This window comes from Thunnus maccoyii, chromosome 20, assembly GCF_910596095.1.
Source record: "Thunnus maccoyii chromosome 20, fThuMac1.1, whole genome shotgun sequence".
NCBI lineage: Eukaryota > Metazoa > Chordata > Actinopteri > Scombriformes > Scombridae > Thunnus > Thunnus maccoyii.
The window spans coordinates 20,143,629-20,161,997 of NC_056552.1; the positions used below are offsets into that span (position 1 = coordinate 20,143,629).

The 18,369-nt window shown below is 38.5% G+C and overlaps 2 protein-coding genes across 3 annotated transcripts; one reads left to right on the plus strand and one right to left on the minus strand.

Annotated features, from left to right (window-relative positions):
- The first annotated feature begins 305 nt into the window (after nt 1-305).
- Nucleotides 306-2,225, plus strand: phf5a (PHD finger protein 5A). Its single transcript, XM_042397692.1, has 4 exons — nt 306-447; nt 770-793; nt 1,620-1,786; nt 2,034-2,225. Exons 1-4 carry the CDS (start codon nt 396-398, stop codon nt 2,121-2,123), a joined length of 333 nt encoding a protein of 110 aa, XP_042253626.1. The 5' UTR covers nt 306-395; the 3' UTR covers nt 2,124-2,225.
- Nucleotides 2,226-4,049: 1,824 nt separating this feature from the next.
- tefa (TEF transcription factor, PAR bZIP family member a) lies at nt 4,050-16,974 on the minus strand. 2 transcript variants are annotated; one of them, XM_042398009.1, is made up of 5 exons: nt 16,728-16,974; nt 10,003-10,389; nt 9,364-9,584; nt 7,003-7,214; nt 4,050-6,386 (listed from the first exon to the last, which is right to left on the minus strand). In XM_042398009.1, the coding sequence occupies exons 1-5, from the start codon at nt 16,801-16,803 to the stop codon at nt 6,365-6,367; spliced, it is 918 nt and encodes a 305-aa protein (XP_042253943.1). In that variant the 5' UTR covers nt 16,804-16,974; the 3' UTR covers nt 4,050-6,364. The 2 variants fall into 2 exon arrangements, with proteins under 2 accessions (XP_042253943.1, XP_042253942.1); XM_042398008.1 differs by lacking the exon at nt 16,728-16,974 and adding an exon at nt 12,293-12,702.
- Between the last annotated feature and the right edge of the window lie 1,395 nt (nt 16,975-18,369).

The following is an 18,369-nucleotide window of genomic DNA, read 5'->3' on the forward strand; positions in this document are numbered from 1 at the left end:
TTCGAATGTAGAATCGATACAGATTCGAAACAGACAAAATCTGTGATTTAAGATTTTATTGATTTCTATAAAACAGAAAGGATACCGATAGTTTTAATTTTATCTGTAGTTTTTATCATGGCTGTATCCATGGTTTATATATTAAAGAGTTGTAATTCCTGCACACGAAACATTTTTCAATGAAAGGTAATTATCTAACTATATTTTGTGGGGTAAATAAGAAAAAATGGATTAAAGATGCGTTCAATCCATAGACTGTAAAAAAAAAAAAATTCAATCTTTTTTTTCTGTTCTTTCCTTTGGAGACTGTAGGTGGCGGTAATGCAACTCCTCGCTCAGATTTACAGGTCAAAGGTGAAAGTTGAAGCTAAACGGCAGCCTTACGTTAGCCAACAATGGCTAAGCATCATCCAGATTTGATCTTCTGCAGAAAACAAGCCGGTGTCGGTATGTTTTAATTAATTTATCTCGAAGTCAAACCAAACGTTGTTATTTCAGCTTTAACCGGATGTCTTTTATGATTGCTTTGTTAAAGATAACGCTAGCTACAATGCTAACGGTTACAGCATGGACTTCATTCAAAGTTAGCCGTGGTGCTAGCACAGAAATGTTTACAAGTTAAGGATTAACAACGTTATTATTTCACTAAATATTAATGTTTTTGTATTTAATAATGGATTTTACTGTGAACATGAGACAGAAGAAGGTCCTTTACTGTAGCAAAGTGATATCTGTTAATGACTCTGACTGCTTTGTTTTAATTCCGCAGCTATTGGAAGACTTTGCGAGAAATGTAAGTATTAACACCTAAAATGATTTGAACAGTTTGAGTATTGTATTCACAGTCGTGTGTTTTCCTTCAAGCTTTTAGTTATTAGTTTAGTTATTAGTTACCAATTATCAATACATTTGCTGGCATCAGCCTTATGACTTGTTTTCACCTTTGATTGTGTAACAGAAACGTTGTACTGAAGTTTAATCAGATAATTTCATTTTTGCTGAAGAGTGAAAATTATAGATTAATGTATTTCACAGTTAATGACATTTATTACACTCAGTACTTTACAAATTATGTTAATGCAACCATCAACCTTTCTATGTTGTAGATATCTCATTGGGTTGTGAATACTTTTGAAAACTCATTTCAGAGAGTTAATGATCAATCAACTCATTGAATAAAAATGTATATTAATCTGTAATAGAAACGTTTATGGCACAGAGACACACCAAAGTAGTATAGTAATAATATCAAAACAGCTTTTTGAACCTTTTCAACACACTATCAGTTCATGTTGCAGCTGTGAAAGACTTCAGTCATACATAGTTTCAGTATTCATTTGTTACTGTAGTTTTTCAATGATAATGAAGGCTGTCTCAGCTTTTATACTATATGTTTGTTCTCATAGTCAATACACCTGTCAATTATTCTTATGATCTATAGTTTAGTTTAAAAAATGTCAAATACATCATCAGTTGTGAAGTACTTGATGAATAGATTTTCATTGATAACTATCATTCTCTTCTGTTTACGTTCTCTTATCCACATTGTGCACTTTTTTTTTTAATCCACCTTTAATCTCCATCAATCTTCTTATTGGTCCTTTTTCTGCTCCTCCAAGGTGACGGCAAGTGTGTCATCTGTGATTCCTATGTGAGGCCGTGCACGCTGGTGCGCATCTGTGACGAGTGCAACTACGGCTCCTATCAGGGACGCTGTGTCATCTGCGGAGGGCCCGGTGTATCTGATGCCTACTACTGTAAAGAGTGCACGATCCAGGAGAAAGATGTGAGTGTCATCTAGTCTCTGCTTGCTAGTGCTTCTTGCTTTACTACTCAAGAAATGCTGCGGCTGAGGCCGTTCAAGTATGATGGAAGGAAAAGCAATCTGGCTTCCTTAGATTGTTATAATGCACTTACATAAATAGACTTTAACTTTTAAATTGAGCAATAAAAACAAGAACCCAGTCTCTGTGAGATGTTTTTCAGAGTACACTAACAAAGTCTTCTCTGTCCTCTTTCTGTTGTCTTTACAGCGAGATGGCTGTCCTAAGATTGTGAATCTGGGCAGCTCAAAAACAGATCTGTTTTATGAAAGGAAGAAGTACGGCTTCAAGAAGAGGTGAAGACGCTGTGGCCCAGTCCTTGTTTTAGTCTCAGCTTTTGCAGGTTTACTTTAAGGCTTCAAGAAACATTTTTGTGATATGTCAATAAAACTCTCTTTTATATTTCTTTCTTCATTTCTGTGTGACTGCTTTGAACGTTCAACTGTTTAAGCTTTTGTAAGCCTGCTCATGATCACGCAGTGCTTTATATTAGGCACTAAACAGGAAACTGACCAGGGCCGATTTAGCGTCACCACTAACAAACACTCCTCCTTACTGTGTTATTAGAGCTGCAATGATTAGTTGATTTATCAATTAGTCGATCAACAGAAAGTTAGTCAACCTTTTTGATAGTTGTTTAAAGGAGTTTTTTAAGAAAAAATGTTAAAATTCTCTGGTTCCATCTTCTTAAACGTGAATATTTTCTGGTTTCTTTAGTCCTATATGATAGTACTATGATTGGACTGTTGGTCGGGACAAAAGAAGACATTGTTGGTTGTATCTTGAGCTTTGTGAAACCATAATCAACATGTTTCACCAATTTATAGACTAAAAGTTGATTTATCGAGCAAATAGTCAACAGATTAATCAATAATCAAAATAATCATTATTTGCAGCCCTACTTATAATGAAATATTTGGAGGTATTTTACTCTTGCTTGGGTGATGTAACTACTTCACCTTTCCAGTTCAAATTCTAGTGGGATTTCGTTGTGTAATTAAAGGAGAACTCTGATTTTTTTTTTACACATCAAACTCTGTTCACAGGTCTTGGTTTGCATGTGTGACAGAAAGTTGTTTAAAGCCTTTTGTGGCTCCAGCAGTGTGAATTCAGATAAATAATGCCGGTTGGGGCTGAAGACAACAAGACTGAAAAGGAAAAGAATCTGAGAGGTTGCAGAGTTACAAAGAAGACTCACATTACTAGACCTGCTTAAGACCACATGAGTAACACATGACTAATTGATGATGTCACCTAATAGTTATTTTTGGTAAGTTTCTGACTTACCATCTGACAATGTTTTATTTAAGTCGTGATTACATTGTCATGACAACGGCACATATTTTGGTTAACTGGGTAGTAGGTCTACTTTAGCCTCTACTGGTATAACCATGGTTATATTAAGATATTAATAAAAATATAATATATATATTCACTAATATTGGCATGACTATTGAATGAATAAAGGAAACAAAATCTGTCTTTTATCATGGAACAAGGGTGAACATTTAATACTAACTATCAGGTTGCTTGGTCTTCCTGAAACATATCCTGTCTTTTGTCTGAACAAATATGATGCAGTCCAAACGTCCCCAGTGGCAGTTTTGATTTCAGGCATTTAGTCTCCTGGTAGAAATTGTGAATGTGCCAGTTAGAGAAGAGACTGTCCAGCTTATTCTTCCTCGCCTGTTCTTCCTCAACATTTGCCACTTTCTACATCCTCACTCTGAAACCACACACAGGTCCTGATATGTAAAACAGGAAGTGAAAACGCTCTACAGTTTTCCATTTTGTTGATTTGTTCAAACTGGGGAGAACTGATAAAATAATGAAATGATGATTAAAGATAGTGTTGAAGCATTGACAGATGAATGTCTAGCGCCTGGGAGAGGTTTTCATGGTCAGTATCTTGAACTGTAAGGTTACACATGAAAGATTAGTCCAGGGCAACATATTGACACAATTCTAGCCATACAGTGCTATTTCTCTAGAAGTGTGATCATATTTATTCACACTATCACTGAGTCAATATGTCCAGCATTATTGATACTGAAGCCATCTGACAAATGACAGTTCCAGTTTGATACATTGTGATAAACATAACCCCCTAAATGAGTGTTTTTCATTCAGTAACAGATCTTGTCATATTCATATTTCTTCCATTTTCTCCTGTTGATTGATTGATCTCAACCCACCATCTCAGTAGAAAAGACTTCAGCACTGTAAGACTTTCTCAACAAGGCTTTTTATTTTTACATACTGTATATACAAGACACAGAGAGTAACCACACTCAAAATGCAAAGACATTTCTTTACAAATAAATACAAAGACTGAACCAGGAAGTTTAAAATCAACCCCTCAAAGTTATCAAATTGACCTGTTCCAGAGAGAAAGTAGATGCAATCTGGATTGTAGCAGAAAGCATTAAAAAAAAACAGTTAAACAAGTCAGGAAGCTCATAATCATCCATATCAGCATGATGCTTAAACTTACACTTTGGAGACCTCGTTTATGGATAATGTGACTCGTTTAGACTGAAAGGAATGAAGCTGGGAGTATTGCTGACTCTGTAGAGCTGGAGAGGCGTGTTGGAATATTTCCACAGAATCACTGCGGACACACCTAATAATCCTGACGTTTAGTTTTACTCCGTAACAAATGTTGTTCTGCATGACAACAGAAAGATGTATTTACTGCAGGTTGTCATCTTAAAAAAGAAGAAAAAAAGAGCCTACGTTTGTTTAAATTTTATTAGAGGAACATAAGAGAACCCCTTTCCTAACAATAGAAATCGCCCCCCCCTTTCCTAAATGGCAAAATAAATTTATCTGGATGGAAGCACAGCAGCACAAAAAATAAAAAAAAAATAAAAATCCCTTTTTTATCTGAAGTGTACAGTGAAAAAAACCCAGAGTGAGTCACAACTTTAGTTTCAGATGTAATGATGATTGAGAGGGATTATTTTTGTATGAGTCTATACATATACAATCCTGCATAGTATGCCTTGAAATAATATGCCCCCATCTCTAATCTGGCAGACTGCACACTGCATTGAAATGGCTTTAGACGTAGAAGACACTTAAAAGAGATTAAGGGGTTCCTAATTTTCAAGATACCCCAATACAGTCTGCACATACTGAGACTTCCTGGTTTGTCAAGAAATTTAAAAAAATAAAATAAAAATAAAAACTAAACTGGCAATAAACATTACCAGTTTAAATGTCTCAAGAGAGAATCCTTAGACAGAAATGAGTTAGAAAAGTTGGGTGAAGTCTGATGAAGATGTGTGCAAACATCCTAAAAACCTAATAACAGTTGATACAATCTAAATGCACGTACACTGCTAGGGGGTTTTTGAAAGCCCAGTTTAGTTTTGTTGTTTTGTCTGTAGCACTGTAACAATAGTGAGATCTTCACCTGTAATAGACAACATAACAAGCTTAATAAGTTGAACCTTTCACCAACAGCTGCCTTTAATAAGGCACTCATTAAAATAGTTCAATTAGCATTAGCATAAGATGGTTAGCGCTTATATTAATTACAATGTCATTGCGTTCAAAACTAAACGAAGGCGATTCAAAAACCTGCACTAGCGTTGTATCTGAGCTTCTATGTCATGATACTGAAAACATTATAAAATAGGAGAAAAAAAAAAAGCCCAGAAAGTATCATTTTAGGCTACAACTATTTACAGAACATGCATCAGTGGTACATGAGTCATCGAAAGCGTTACAGACGTAAATGGAGAGCGAGGCGGAGCGACGGAGACGCACGCTGAGGCAGGTAGAACAGAGTGTTTATGTACGGCTCTGTGCCGCTGGTAAGAAGAAGTTTTACACAAAGAGAAGTGAACCTGGCTGCTCAAATGCTTTTTTTTTTTTGTTTTTTTTTTGTTTGCCATGTCACTGTAATCCCCTGAAGAAGCTTAAGTTATTGGAAATGTCACAGTCACAAAGTGTTTGTGGGCAAAAGAAAAGCCCAGCTCTTCACGTAATCTGCCTCATTAGAATATAAACTTTGAAAAATAAAAACAAAAGTGGATATCATCAGTATTCATTAAAACGTGGAAAGAACTGGAAAAAACCTGCAAATAAGTTTATCTCTACAACACCCTAGTGATGACTAACACTAAACTTTTACAACCGCTACCAAAGTATCAACTATCTTATTTAAAAAATAAAATAAAATTAAACAAAACCAACAGTTTCTCCATAATAAACATCAAAAATGATCTCTTTCGGCCAAAGGCATACAAAACATGATAAAAGGAAACCTCGTGAAACAGGTGTCCTTAAGAAGCACTTGAATATCCTCACACACTCAGCTCACACACATGGATGGTAAATAGAATTCTTAATAATAAAAAAAAAAAAAAAAAAACAGATATCGGATCCTAACGTGGTATTGCATCTCATGCTCTCACTCATCCTCTTCCTCCTCTTCTTCATCTGATCGATTCTAATGTTTTCACATGTCAAATCCTCAAATGGGTTTGATTTATTGATTCATTAGGGAAATAAATGAATAAATCAACTGTGGTCTATTGGTCTTCTGGCACCGCACTTGAAAGAGAAGAGAAGAAGGATGAATGACAAGGGGAGGAGGGAGGAGAGAGAGACACTGTTCACACATTGTTCACTTTTTCCAACCTGATAGATGAACCCTGATGTATTAAACCGCTGTAGGTCAATGAATATTCATGTTGTAAGGTAGAATATATGGGAATTACCTACAGTCTTACAGTTGAGACTGATGACTTAAGGTCAAAACCTAGAGCTTTACTTCTACCCTTTCATACAGGAGAAGCAGCACGCTTGTCTGCTGAACTTGCATTTGTTATGTATTACATCATAAAACCATTTCTAAAAGAAACGCCTAGTAACTTAAGTCAGGGAGTTTCTGACCCAAGTATCAGATGACACTTTTTCCTAACAGAACAAAGATTTAACCCACATCACTTTGTTGGTTTGAAAGAAATATTCTCTCCCTCCTCTCCACTCCTCTCCCTCTGTAACACACCAGTCCAACAGCGTCTTCTCAGCAGTACAGTAGATTTAGTTACCTGTCGGTTTGGCTAACAATCAGGACTTAAAAATGTCTGAAAACTAAGAGACTGATGCTCTGTCTGCTCTACGGATGGCCATTTACAGTTTCATGTGGTTTTCTTTGGTCCCTTACAGTGGTCCGAATTTGGCTTCGTAGCTTCCGGCGATGTTCTTGTAGCGGCTGCACTCCTTCCGTAGGTCGGCCACCTCCGTCCGCAGCGCTGCGTTCTCGCGCTCCAGGAAAGCCGCTCGGACGGTGATCTGGTTCTCCTTTAACCTGCGGGCGTCACGCGAGCGTTTGGCGGCGAGGTTGTTCTTCTTCCTCCTCTGCCAGTACTTTTCATCCTAGGGGAGGTGGACGGGAAATAAGCAGCAGGGTTTAAGAAACATCTTGGTTTTAGTTTGATGCGTGGAGACATGTCTTGGTTAACAATAGCCTGATTATGACAGAGTAAAGATGGCCAATGCCTTCTTAAATATCAGTTGTCCAGTACTAGTGAAAAAATGCATTCTTATTGCCAACATATTAGCCCAAATCTGACCCCAGCCAAGTGTTTAATATGGCCCACAGCCAGGCTCACTTGTGCACATAAACAAAGCCAGTGTTCTCTCATGGGCTGGAAAGGAAGTAAAATCTCAGTTTAGAGAAATCATCAGACTGCTGAGTCACTGTGAGTTGCCAGAACAGTTTCATTGTGACATGGCCTCATTTCTACCCTGCAAGTCGGATATTCTAACGTGTCTATGGCCCTTACACCGCTAAAATATTATGTTTCATTTCTACAAAGAAACAAGTTTTTGAATGGTGATCTTAATCTTCTTGTTTTCAGTGTGCTTTTGAGATAAACAGTAGGGGTTGTAACGGTTTGTGTACTCGTCCCGAACTGTTCGGTACAGGATGTTTGGTTTGGTATGTGATTTCCCTCGGTTTGCTCCCTGACCAAAACAATTACTGTCAAAACAATCTAATAATTCACTTACATCCACGTGCAGAACAATAATTCTAGCGGAACATTTTGGCAGTGCAGCCCTTAGCTGTAGCGTGCTCACGGATGTTTGTTGGATGGATGTTTATTGAGGTTCATCTGTCTGTGGTTTTGTTATGTTGCGCTGTCCTGATATGAGTGTCACATTTAAAGGCGTGTTTTTGTCATCATTAATTGCAAATGTGGAAGACTTTATGATCGAACTTTTATAAAGAAGTCATCCACATACTGCTAAATGCCCATTCAGCTCATTACCACAGTGAAAATATTATTTTTTTAAATCGACAAAATACAAAGTCAACTGGGGAAAAGAGCTTAATGACAACAAAACCTGTATTTAAAGTCAGAGGCGTGTGTAGAAGCCCTGCAGCCAATGATCATGGCAAGCAGATGGTACAATGTTTGATCTCATTATTGTAGTAAAGGAGCAGTTCACCCACAAAATTTAATTTCACTCATTAGTTTGTGGGACAATCAGAGACACTTTGATAACTCAACCAAACTACTACAGAGAGAGTTCATACGCATCAAAATATCTCATTATACTATTTGTCAGAATACTAAACTGTAGTACATATGTGATAATGTTGGACATAAACATTTCATAGGATGGAGGATGAACTGTTCTTTTAAAGAGTCGTTAAGGGGTTGTTTAGCTCATTTAACAAAACTGCCTTCTTAAATCTAATTTTCCAGTACTGGTGAAAACTGGGTTTCTTATTGCCAACATATTAGCCCAAATCTGACCCCAGCCAAGTGTTTAATATGGCCCACAGCCAGGCTCACTTGTGCACATAAACAAAGCCAGTGTTCTTTCACAGGCTAGGAAGGAAGTAAAATTTCAGTTTAGACAAAATCATCAGACTGCTGAGTCACAGTGAGTTGCCAGAACAGTTTCATTGTGACATGGCCTCATTTCTACCCCGCAAGTCACATATTCTAACATCTATGGCCCTTACACCGCTTGTGCATTGTGGAGGAAAAATGGTACTTTCCATTTCTACCAAGAAACAAGTTCTTATGGTGATCTTAATCTTCTTAAATTGTTTTCAGTGTGCTTAGAGATGGGTAAACAATAGGGGTGTAACGGTTTGTGTATTTGTCACGAACCATTCGGTACAGGATGTTTGGTTTGGTACTCAACTTTCCTCAGTTGGGTATGCTCCCTGGCCCAAACAGTTACTGTCAAAACACTTTAATAATCCACTTACTCCGACGTACCAAACAATAATTCTAGCGCTTGAGTTCCACGTAGAACATTTTAGCAGTGCAGCACTTAGCTGCAACATGCAGGTAGCATGCTCATGCTCCTACATACTGATAATAATCTAAGAACTGGAGCTTATTCTGCTATTTTGACAATGTTTGCTAAGTGTTGAAACCCTGATTTATAGATACGTCTGCCTTTCTATATTAGTGAAAACAAATTGTGTACAAAAATCATGCAGGCAACAGCTGCATTGAAATATTGTGTTTCAGAGGCTTCATCTGTCTATTTTGCAGCATACCTTCTGTTCTTCAGGCACAAACACCTTCTTGGCCTTTTTGATCATGGGTTGTGGCTTGAGCTCGTCTTCGCTGAACTTATGTTTGCGTGGGTTAAACAGTTCGCCCCCCGGCACACTTGACAGGACCAGGTCAGTGGGATCTGGCTCATAGTTGATATCAACCTCAATATCTTCAGGGTCGATGACCTCAGGCGTCTCTCTGTCCTCATTAGTGGTCACTTCTGAGCAGAAAAACACAAGGAAATATTATACAGCTGCAAACCTGCACCAAGGCTACAATTAATACAGTTCTTCTTAAGTATATGAATGAAACTCTACTATCTCCACTATGCACCTCCCCGGGGCTTATTTCAGAACCCAGTGGCGTTCTGAGGTCACAGCCCATAAACACATAGTAACTGTAACATGGAAAATGGATGTAGAGATTTGAATCTTGGGCCAGATCAGTATGTATGTTTATGGAGACTTCTCTACTGTCGGTTTGATGCAGTTAATTGTTATGTCTCCTAAAGTTTTAACTCTAAGAATAATCTCACTGAACCTGAACAGCTGGTTTTCTATCTTGTAAAATACACTCAACAGGAGAGTTAAATGAAACTGTAAAGCTGTCTTGTCTGTGATCCTCCCACCGCCACTCACCTGCGGTAACATCACAGGTAATCTCAGACTCGCTGTTGGTGATTATCACCACTTCCTCATCACACTTATCCAACTCCTGAATGGGCAACAAGGCCACTGAGGCCAAACTTGCTGGCTTGGTACTTTTCATCTGGGAAGAGGGGGCAGCCTTCAGATTCATTATGGCATCGCCGTCTATGCTGCTCCTCTGGGAGTCTTCATCGGCTGGGATGCCGTTCTCCATAAGAAACTCCTCAAGTTCCATGTACTCCAGGTGGAAGTTCTCGCCATCGTAGGGAATGGTCTTCTCCCAGATAGCGGGGGTCAGGGCGGCTGATGGCCCCATATCGCTACCTCCTCCACCCAAGTCGACATTATCTCCCAGGGACAGCTTTTCTTTGTCAGTGTCTGCAACACAGGAAAGATAAACATGCAGTTGCAAAAAGGTCATGTTTAACCAGAAGGCAGATATGTGTCTGTTCTTATGAAGGTAAACAGGAAATCTACTGAAATAACACACAGTTGACAGTGCACCCTTTTCTCAATGATTATTACAGTCTTTATTGACAGGAGACGGTAGAGACAGACAGGAAATGTCGGGACAGAGAGATGGGGATGATATCTAATAAAGCTCCCTGGAGCTTTGTACACTCCCTGGACGGACCTGAATGGGGTACACTGCCATCAAGTTAAATGGACTGATGTATCATAATGCCACAGTGCATCATTTCCTAAGAGGTAAACCTTGTTTGTTTTTCCTTACCAAGATTTAAAATCTCATCCCAAAATGTCCCTCAGGACTCAAACCCAAGCACTTTTATTGCGTTTTTCAACAAGTAAGGGACTGATTGTAAAACCTGTAAACTTCCAAAACTGCTATAAATGTAATTTCAACACACACTCTGCTACAAAGCATCTCGACTTCGCAGGAAACACTGTGGCTTGGCAATGTTTGATATCCCAAAGGTACAACATAATAAAACCACAAACAGATGAACCTCAGCTGGGTCACATTGAAAGTCATATTTTTGTTATTATTTATTGGAAATGTGGAGGACTTAATTATTGGACACAGATATTGCTACATGCTACCAAACACCCTTTAATACAACAAACTTTGACAGGTCACACACATTTCCAACACATACTTGTGACTATTTTTTGACTCAACAAAATGCAAAGTCAACTGGGGAGAAGAGCTTAATGACAACAAAACCTGTATTTAAAGTCAGAGGCATGTGTAGAAGCCCTGCAGCCAATGATCATGGCAAGCAGATGGTGCAATGTTTGATCTCATTATTGTAGTAAAGGAGCAGTTCACCCACAAAATTTAATTTCACTCATTAGTTTGTGGGACAATCAGAGACACTTTGATAACTCAACCAAACTACTACAGAAAGAGTTCACAAGCATCAAAATATCTCATTATACTATTTGTTAAAACACTGAATAGTGGCAAATAAGTGATAATGGTGGACATATACATTTCATATGAGGGCGAACTATTCTTTTTAAGAGTCATATCTGTTTTCAAGGGGTTGTTTAGCTCATTTAACAAAAAACACACAAACACTGAGACATTTCTAGAAACTTCTGTATGGTGAGGTGGGTCAAGAGAAGAGAGGCCAGTGTACACATTGTGTTCAGCATATAGCTTCAGTGTTTCGTTTATGGTGTGTATACAAACAGTGAAATATACTTCCAACTGAGCTTACAGCTTGAACAGACTTTCACCATTTTCCTGTGGTGCAAAAACATGGATATTGGGCAACTAATCATGTCGTGATTAATTTGACCGTGATCAAGATTTTTAATTATAATGATCTGTTATTTCATAAATGTATTGAATGAATGTGCTGGTATTTACATGTTGGTGTGTGCTTGTAGATTTGACTGTATAACTGTCGATCGAGACTGTAATGATGTTGCATGTAAAATCAATGTTTACAGTATCTGGTGATTGTTGTGTTGCTGTGTGTACCTGCCCATAGACTGCAAATGGAAATTAGCTAAATCTGGCATAAATAATCTCTTCTCACTTTAAGGTTAATGTTTTTTGTGCATGGTCCTTGTTTAATAAAGGAAAATAATAATAATAATAATAATAATAATAATAATAATAATAATAATAATAATACATAAGTGTCGTTGCACGTATGTTAACCCACCCTTGAAACATAGCGTTAAGGGATATTTTTCTGGCGGCTAACATTACATTGTTATTTCGCCATTTTTTTCACGTGTTTAGTTAGTATTTAACCTACATTACTCGCTGTTTATTCCGCGTCCATTTAACAGTTGCGGGCCTTACCGTCGTCGCCGTCCAGTATATTCGGCGGAGGCATTTCCATTATTTTCTTCAGAACCACCGGGAGTGCACTGGGGGCCCCGGTGGCCGTTTCCAGTGTGATGAGAATAGGCTCTCCCGACATTTTCCTCCTTGTTGTTGCTGTTATCAACGTAGAAACCAAAAGAACACAACGGCGGTTGGACCTGTCTCTCGACAACGTTAACGTTTGCGCTCTGACCGGTTTAGTCGCTGTCGGCGGCTGTCTGTGGTGCTTTTAAATTAGCTAAATCCTCGCAAAAAGTGTAACAACGACCGTCAATGCATCCCCGGCAGTATTGACCCACTTCCTCTGAAAATTAGGTGATCTAGAGATTTTAGTGTTCAGAACAAACCGCTCCCCCTCGTCAAAAAAAGGAAAAAGTCCGACCCAGCCCTGCGCTGATTGGCTGGCTTTGTCGCGTCCTCATTAATGTTAATGAAAATTTATAAATAAAGGGGCGGGCACTCTTGCGAGGAACCAATGGCTGTCGTCGTGTCAAATAGCTGGGATTTCATTGGTTGACCGAGTTATATATGTTCCCTGAATACATCAACAGAAAAACGTGTCACGAGTAAAATAACATTGATACAGTAATCTCACTGTCTGATCTGGATCCAGTCTGTTCCTGCAGTGATCGGTCTCATTCATTTAAGTTCATACAGCTAATCAAAACTTTTTTGCGTTATTTGTTCATACAGTCGTCGATTGGGAGGCTCCAAAACTTTCAGCAAGTTATGATTAGTGAAAAGTCAATATAAACATGTATTTACAGTGCCGTCACACGATCATTAAATAGGACATTACACATTGAACACGTTTTCTCTATTTTTATCTAGGTATTTACTTCGCTATTCAACTTATGGCGGACAACATCACTCGGGGGCACATATAGCATATAGGCGGTCTGTCTCTATGCCTCCGCTCACATGCGAAGACATGTGCAGTTGCAGACCTTACATATCTGCCGGCGACGTCCAATGGAGATGCTCCGTGTCACTCACGCGGAAACGTGCAAGAAGGGCGGCACTGCAGTTAATAGCCATACAGAGGTGCCACCTTGAGGTTTAAGTTACATCGCGGTTGCATTGCTGAAGCTTAGCAGACATCCCAAGGGCAGGGATCCATATGTAACACATGTGTTCACAAAGTTGCCTCAACAGCAAAGAACAAAAAGCACGTGATTGGTGTCAAAACAGCCTCCGCCACATCACCTTTAGGTTTGTTTTGCCTGTCCCACAAGGACTATATCACATTTGGTCTGGTTCATCCTGAATACAATGTTAATCCCATTCAAAAAAATGTTTCACCTTTTTTCATTTATTAAGGAAGAAAAAACAGGATGAACCTACACTTCATCTTCAACGACAACAACAACAACAAAGAGGACACATCATCATCCTGTGTTTACTCCAATGTGTGCATCCTTATCACTAAATGGGTTATTCAGCATGTTTATATGCCAAAATCAATATGATAAATGGCAAGAGGCAGCTGTGCACACAGTGTCCTTGATACAAGCTGAGGTTTTAGAGGGGGTTTGCCTCCTATGTTGTTTGTATGTGTCACACAGAATCTGTTTTTGGCACAACATAACCAAGAGGCGAAGTCTTCAAGGTCGGCTGCTACAGTAAAAAGTGCACGTGAGCTGGAGTCAAACTGAACATCACCTTCATCACATACTCAACAGTGTCTCATTAAAAAACCTCTGACATCAATCTAATGATTTTTAAAACTATTCCTGGAATATTATCCCTAACTTTACCAAAATTATAAACTATGTTGTTAAGACATGATTACTTTTCCTATAGTTGAATGACATTTTACAAGTTTTCGAAGCCTTTACAGTCCTGGAAAATAAATGATAAAGCAGGAAGATATAGTGGTATTTATGTGTTCCAGGCTCTGTGTAGAGTACAAGGTTTATGGAAAACCACCTTGACATCATGTGTTTGTGCTGTGTGAGAATGTGAGACAGATGTCCTCTCACCCTGCCAATTATGCATAAACACACTCTACCTTGCAGTTTAAAAAAAGTCTAAAGCAAACCTGAATAAAAATCTTAGTCCTCCATGAAGCTCAATTTCTCATGGGAACACAGACAGACTTTGAAATGATATTTTCATCACAAATGCATTCACACAGACAATATACAAGCAAATATTTCACTGTTTGATGCCTTGGTTCTTTTCTGAATGAACAACAATAAATCATTCAGTGTTGTTGAAAGCCTTAAACTAGGTGTGATCATAAAATATGTGGCTCATAGTCAAGGTACAGTGCATGTGACTTAGCCAACAGGTACAGAGAAGGCTGGAAGCAGCGGCCACAGGCTGTTTTGGCTCACGTGGATGCATGGCAACAAATTTAATCTGTCTGACTACAATGCCAACTCCCTGCCTGGCAAGTTAATAAAATGGATGTGAAAGTGGATTTTTCTAGAAACAAGCTTTGTTGTTAGCATGACTGTGTGGTTTTTTAGCTGTTCAAACATTATACAAAATGATCAACCCTAACTGTCAACTTTCAGAAATGCACAAACTTAGAAAATGCTTGCAGCACGTTTTGCTTTGCTGACACCTTTTAAAGAGTATGTGTTTTCCTGCCTAGACAAGTCATGATGCATTGTCACACACAGTAAATACAACCTTAACTTTGAAGGTAATAACTATTGAGACACTCACAGTGCATATGTTAACTGCCTTTCCACAGGTGCTATAGTAAACACAATCTAAAAATACAGGAGCCAAAGTTACAACCTTTCAAAGCAAATTCAATGTGCAGCGGCAAGCTGGGGGTCCTGGAGCTGTATATGTGCCAAAATAATTATGAAAGCTGCTCCACACTGGTCACTTCAGACATGTGTCACATAGTGAGTCTAATTATGGTCAGTGATACTTTGGTCTTGACTGACGGTTCCTGTGAGCCCTGCAACCCATGATCATGGCAAGCAGATGGTATAATCTTTTTATCTAAATTATTGTAGTAAAGGAGCAGTTCACCCCCAAAATTAAATTTCATTCAGTTTGTGGGACTGTCAAAGACATAACTCAACCAAACTACTACTCATTATACTTGCAAATATGTGATAATGGTGAGCATATACATTTCATATGAGGGTGAACTATTGGAGAGTCGTGTCTGATTTTAAGGGTTGTTTAGTTCATTTAACAAAACACAAACACTGAGAAGTGATTATGAAATCGTGTTAAAATGTGGCCAACAGCAGCACACCTGTCAATGTAATTATATTACTTGTCTCTAATCTGATTTTTGTAGCATGGTCCAGACTGGAAATGTAAGGCAAACAGAGCAATCTAGTGATTCAATCATGAATCTACAAAGCCCACTAACCCCTTTCAACACACACACACACGCACACGCACACGCACACACACACACACACACACACACACACACACAGATCAGCACAGAATTACTAGCACAATCAGTTGGTTTTTACCAAGACTGGCTTCATTCATTCACTATTAAAAACAGCAAACATTAGGGAAATAACAGGAATACAATCTTTTTTGCTTACCTGCATTTTTATCTAATTGAAACATCACAGGACAAGATTTAATTAAAGGAAAGAGCCAGCAGCACGTCTCAACTATCACTTTACTCACCAAGTAGGTGTCACTGATTAAGTTGCTCTTAACCAGTTGGTGTTAAAGGACACTTGTAGTATTTGCTTAACAAAGATGCAACAGAAGAGAGAGTTCCTGCTGCTGGAAGTAAATGCCAGTTTGACACAGTATGTGAATGGAGATTTCTTCTTCAGATCTTTTTAACTGATTATTAAAGCTTTTATACAGTATTTTACTGAGCTTGTGGGAGGATATGGTCTGAAAAAACATGGCTTCTGCAAAAGCAGTCATTGAGATAAATCCTGAAATTGAGTTACCACAGAAAGTTAATGAAGTTATTGAAAAGAAATACATTTTAAATAGGCTGCATTAATATATTGTGATTACCAAAATCACAAACATTATGTGGTCTTATATCACAATATAAATAGCTACATTTACCTGCTCCAAATTAATTTACACCATCACATGATCACTGAGGATACTTCATTTTGACTTAATCTACACTACATTATGTGCCACTGCATCGTTTAAACTATCTGCTGAAGTTGTCCAACAAGTCAGTACATCTGAAGGAAATTGATTTAATGAATCCCAATAACCTGTGGATTCCAACTAAAGCCAGCTGATCTCTCAGCTGCTACAAATTCCCATCCAGCTCAGCTGACTATTACACAACACGCACGCAGTTTTTTGCTGAAATTTCAGAGCGTTTTGAGATACAACTCGAACAACAGTCTTTGCATGAAAAGAAAAGACAGTGCTGCATGTGATTAGAGGCAAAATTCCAACAAAACGAATTTCACCGTTTGGTTTGACCGCCACTTACCATTTTCATCAAAGTTCGGGAGAGTAAATGGATGCTCAAGAAGAGACCTGAAAATCTCCGGGATCTCAGTAGTCATGTTTTTGTTTTTTCTTTAACTTGCAATTCGCGCAACAAATATCTCAGAGCAGGTGAGCAGCTCAGAGGATGCGGAATAAAATTTAAAGAGATCCCGAGGCCGTGCAGGATATTTACAAGACGGACAGCTCCCAAAAAGTGGTGTGAATTCTACAAATATGACGGGTCAGTCGTTGTGAACTCTAAACAAGTTACTTAACGCAGACCGCCCCCTTCGCTCCCCCGCGGCCAATCAGCAGTGAGCTTTGCCTAGCAATCGACGGAAAGAGCGCCGATTGGCCAGTAGGTGTGTCCCTCACAGTGGTGACAGCCAATCCCGGAGCCAGGTCGGCATTACCTAAGGTAAAAAAAAAAAAAAAAAAAAAAAAGTAAGAAAAAAAGGGGAAAAGTGTTGGACCTAAATGTAGCAGACTGTTATGTAAGACGGGCAATTAAACATAGTGAGTTACAAACAACGTCTACAGCTCCTCCCGAATATATCTTTATGAAAATGAACTGTAATAATCATATGGTGAGTTTAATATAATTAGTTTATAAATTTTAGGTTATAGTTTAATATATCTAAACTAGTTTGCCAACTTTGAGCTGACAGTCCCAACTGTTGTCGTGATTTCCCAGAATGTTTAAACAATGATATAAAAATGATGAAAGTAGATAATACTCCTGCATTAAAATAATACACCTTAAATTCTCACAGCAGACATGTTTGCAGGAAAAGCACAGGTTGAACCAATTATAGTTAATGATGGCTCATTTCATTTTGGGTGTGCCAGAGAAATATGCCAGTGGTCACCTGAAACTGGCACAGCTGCATGAATTATACTAATTAATGTTATTAACAATAGTTTGACAAGGCATTGTGGCAACTGACAGCTCCACAAAAGCCTTGCTTTGACTCAGACTGTGAGTACAAAGTACTTACACGTTAGGGCCTCAGGCTGAAGAGCATGCTGTGTGTAGGGCACTGAGGGTATTCACACGTGCAGGACTGCTTTTATGAGCTTTGTAGACACGTGTAAAGAAAAAAAAAACCTCTAAAACGCAACTCTAGCGCATTCAGATCGATTCTGTCATTTAGTTTTTCTCGACACTATTAGAGAGGTAGTGTTGTTGTACTGCGTTAAATTAAGACGTGTTTCTAATATAAATTCTCTTCGTTCTTCTTCATTTACATACATTAGGGAGTTACACCCCCCATTATGCAATGCAATGGAGACCAGAGTATCAGTTGTCCAGAGGAAGGTCAGTGGATTTAAAAAAACAAACCAAAAAAAAACTTTGATCACCAAAAACATGTTCCTTTCACTTCCATTTTTCTGGGAATATATCAAATCCCGAGTAGGCAAATCAAAATCTACACTATATGGCCAAAAGTGTGTGGACACATTTTCAGTTGAAGAACTTGATGGGCCTGTGAAGTGACCCTTTAACCCTTTATTTATACTCACAAGTCTATCAGTTTGGTTAGTTAATCGGATCATTCTCTGTTCAAGGAAACTGTTTGCGAAGTCATTTCTGTCTTCTTGGTGGACTATAAGGTTTCCAATAAGGTCGTCGCCACATCTTC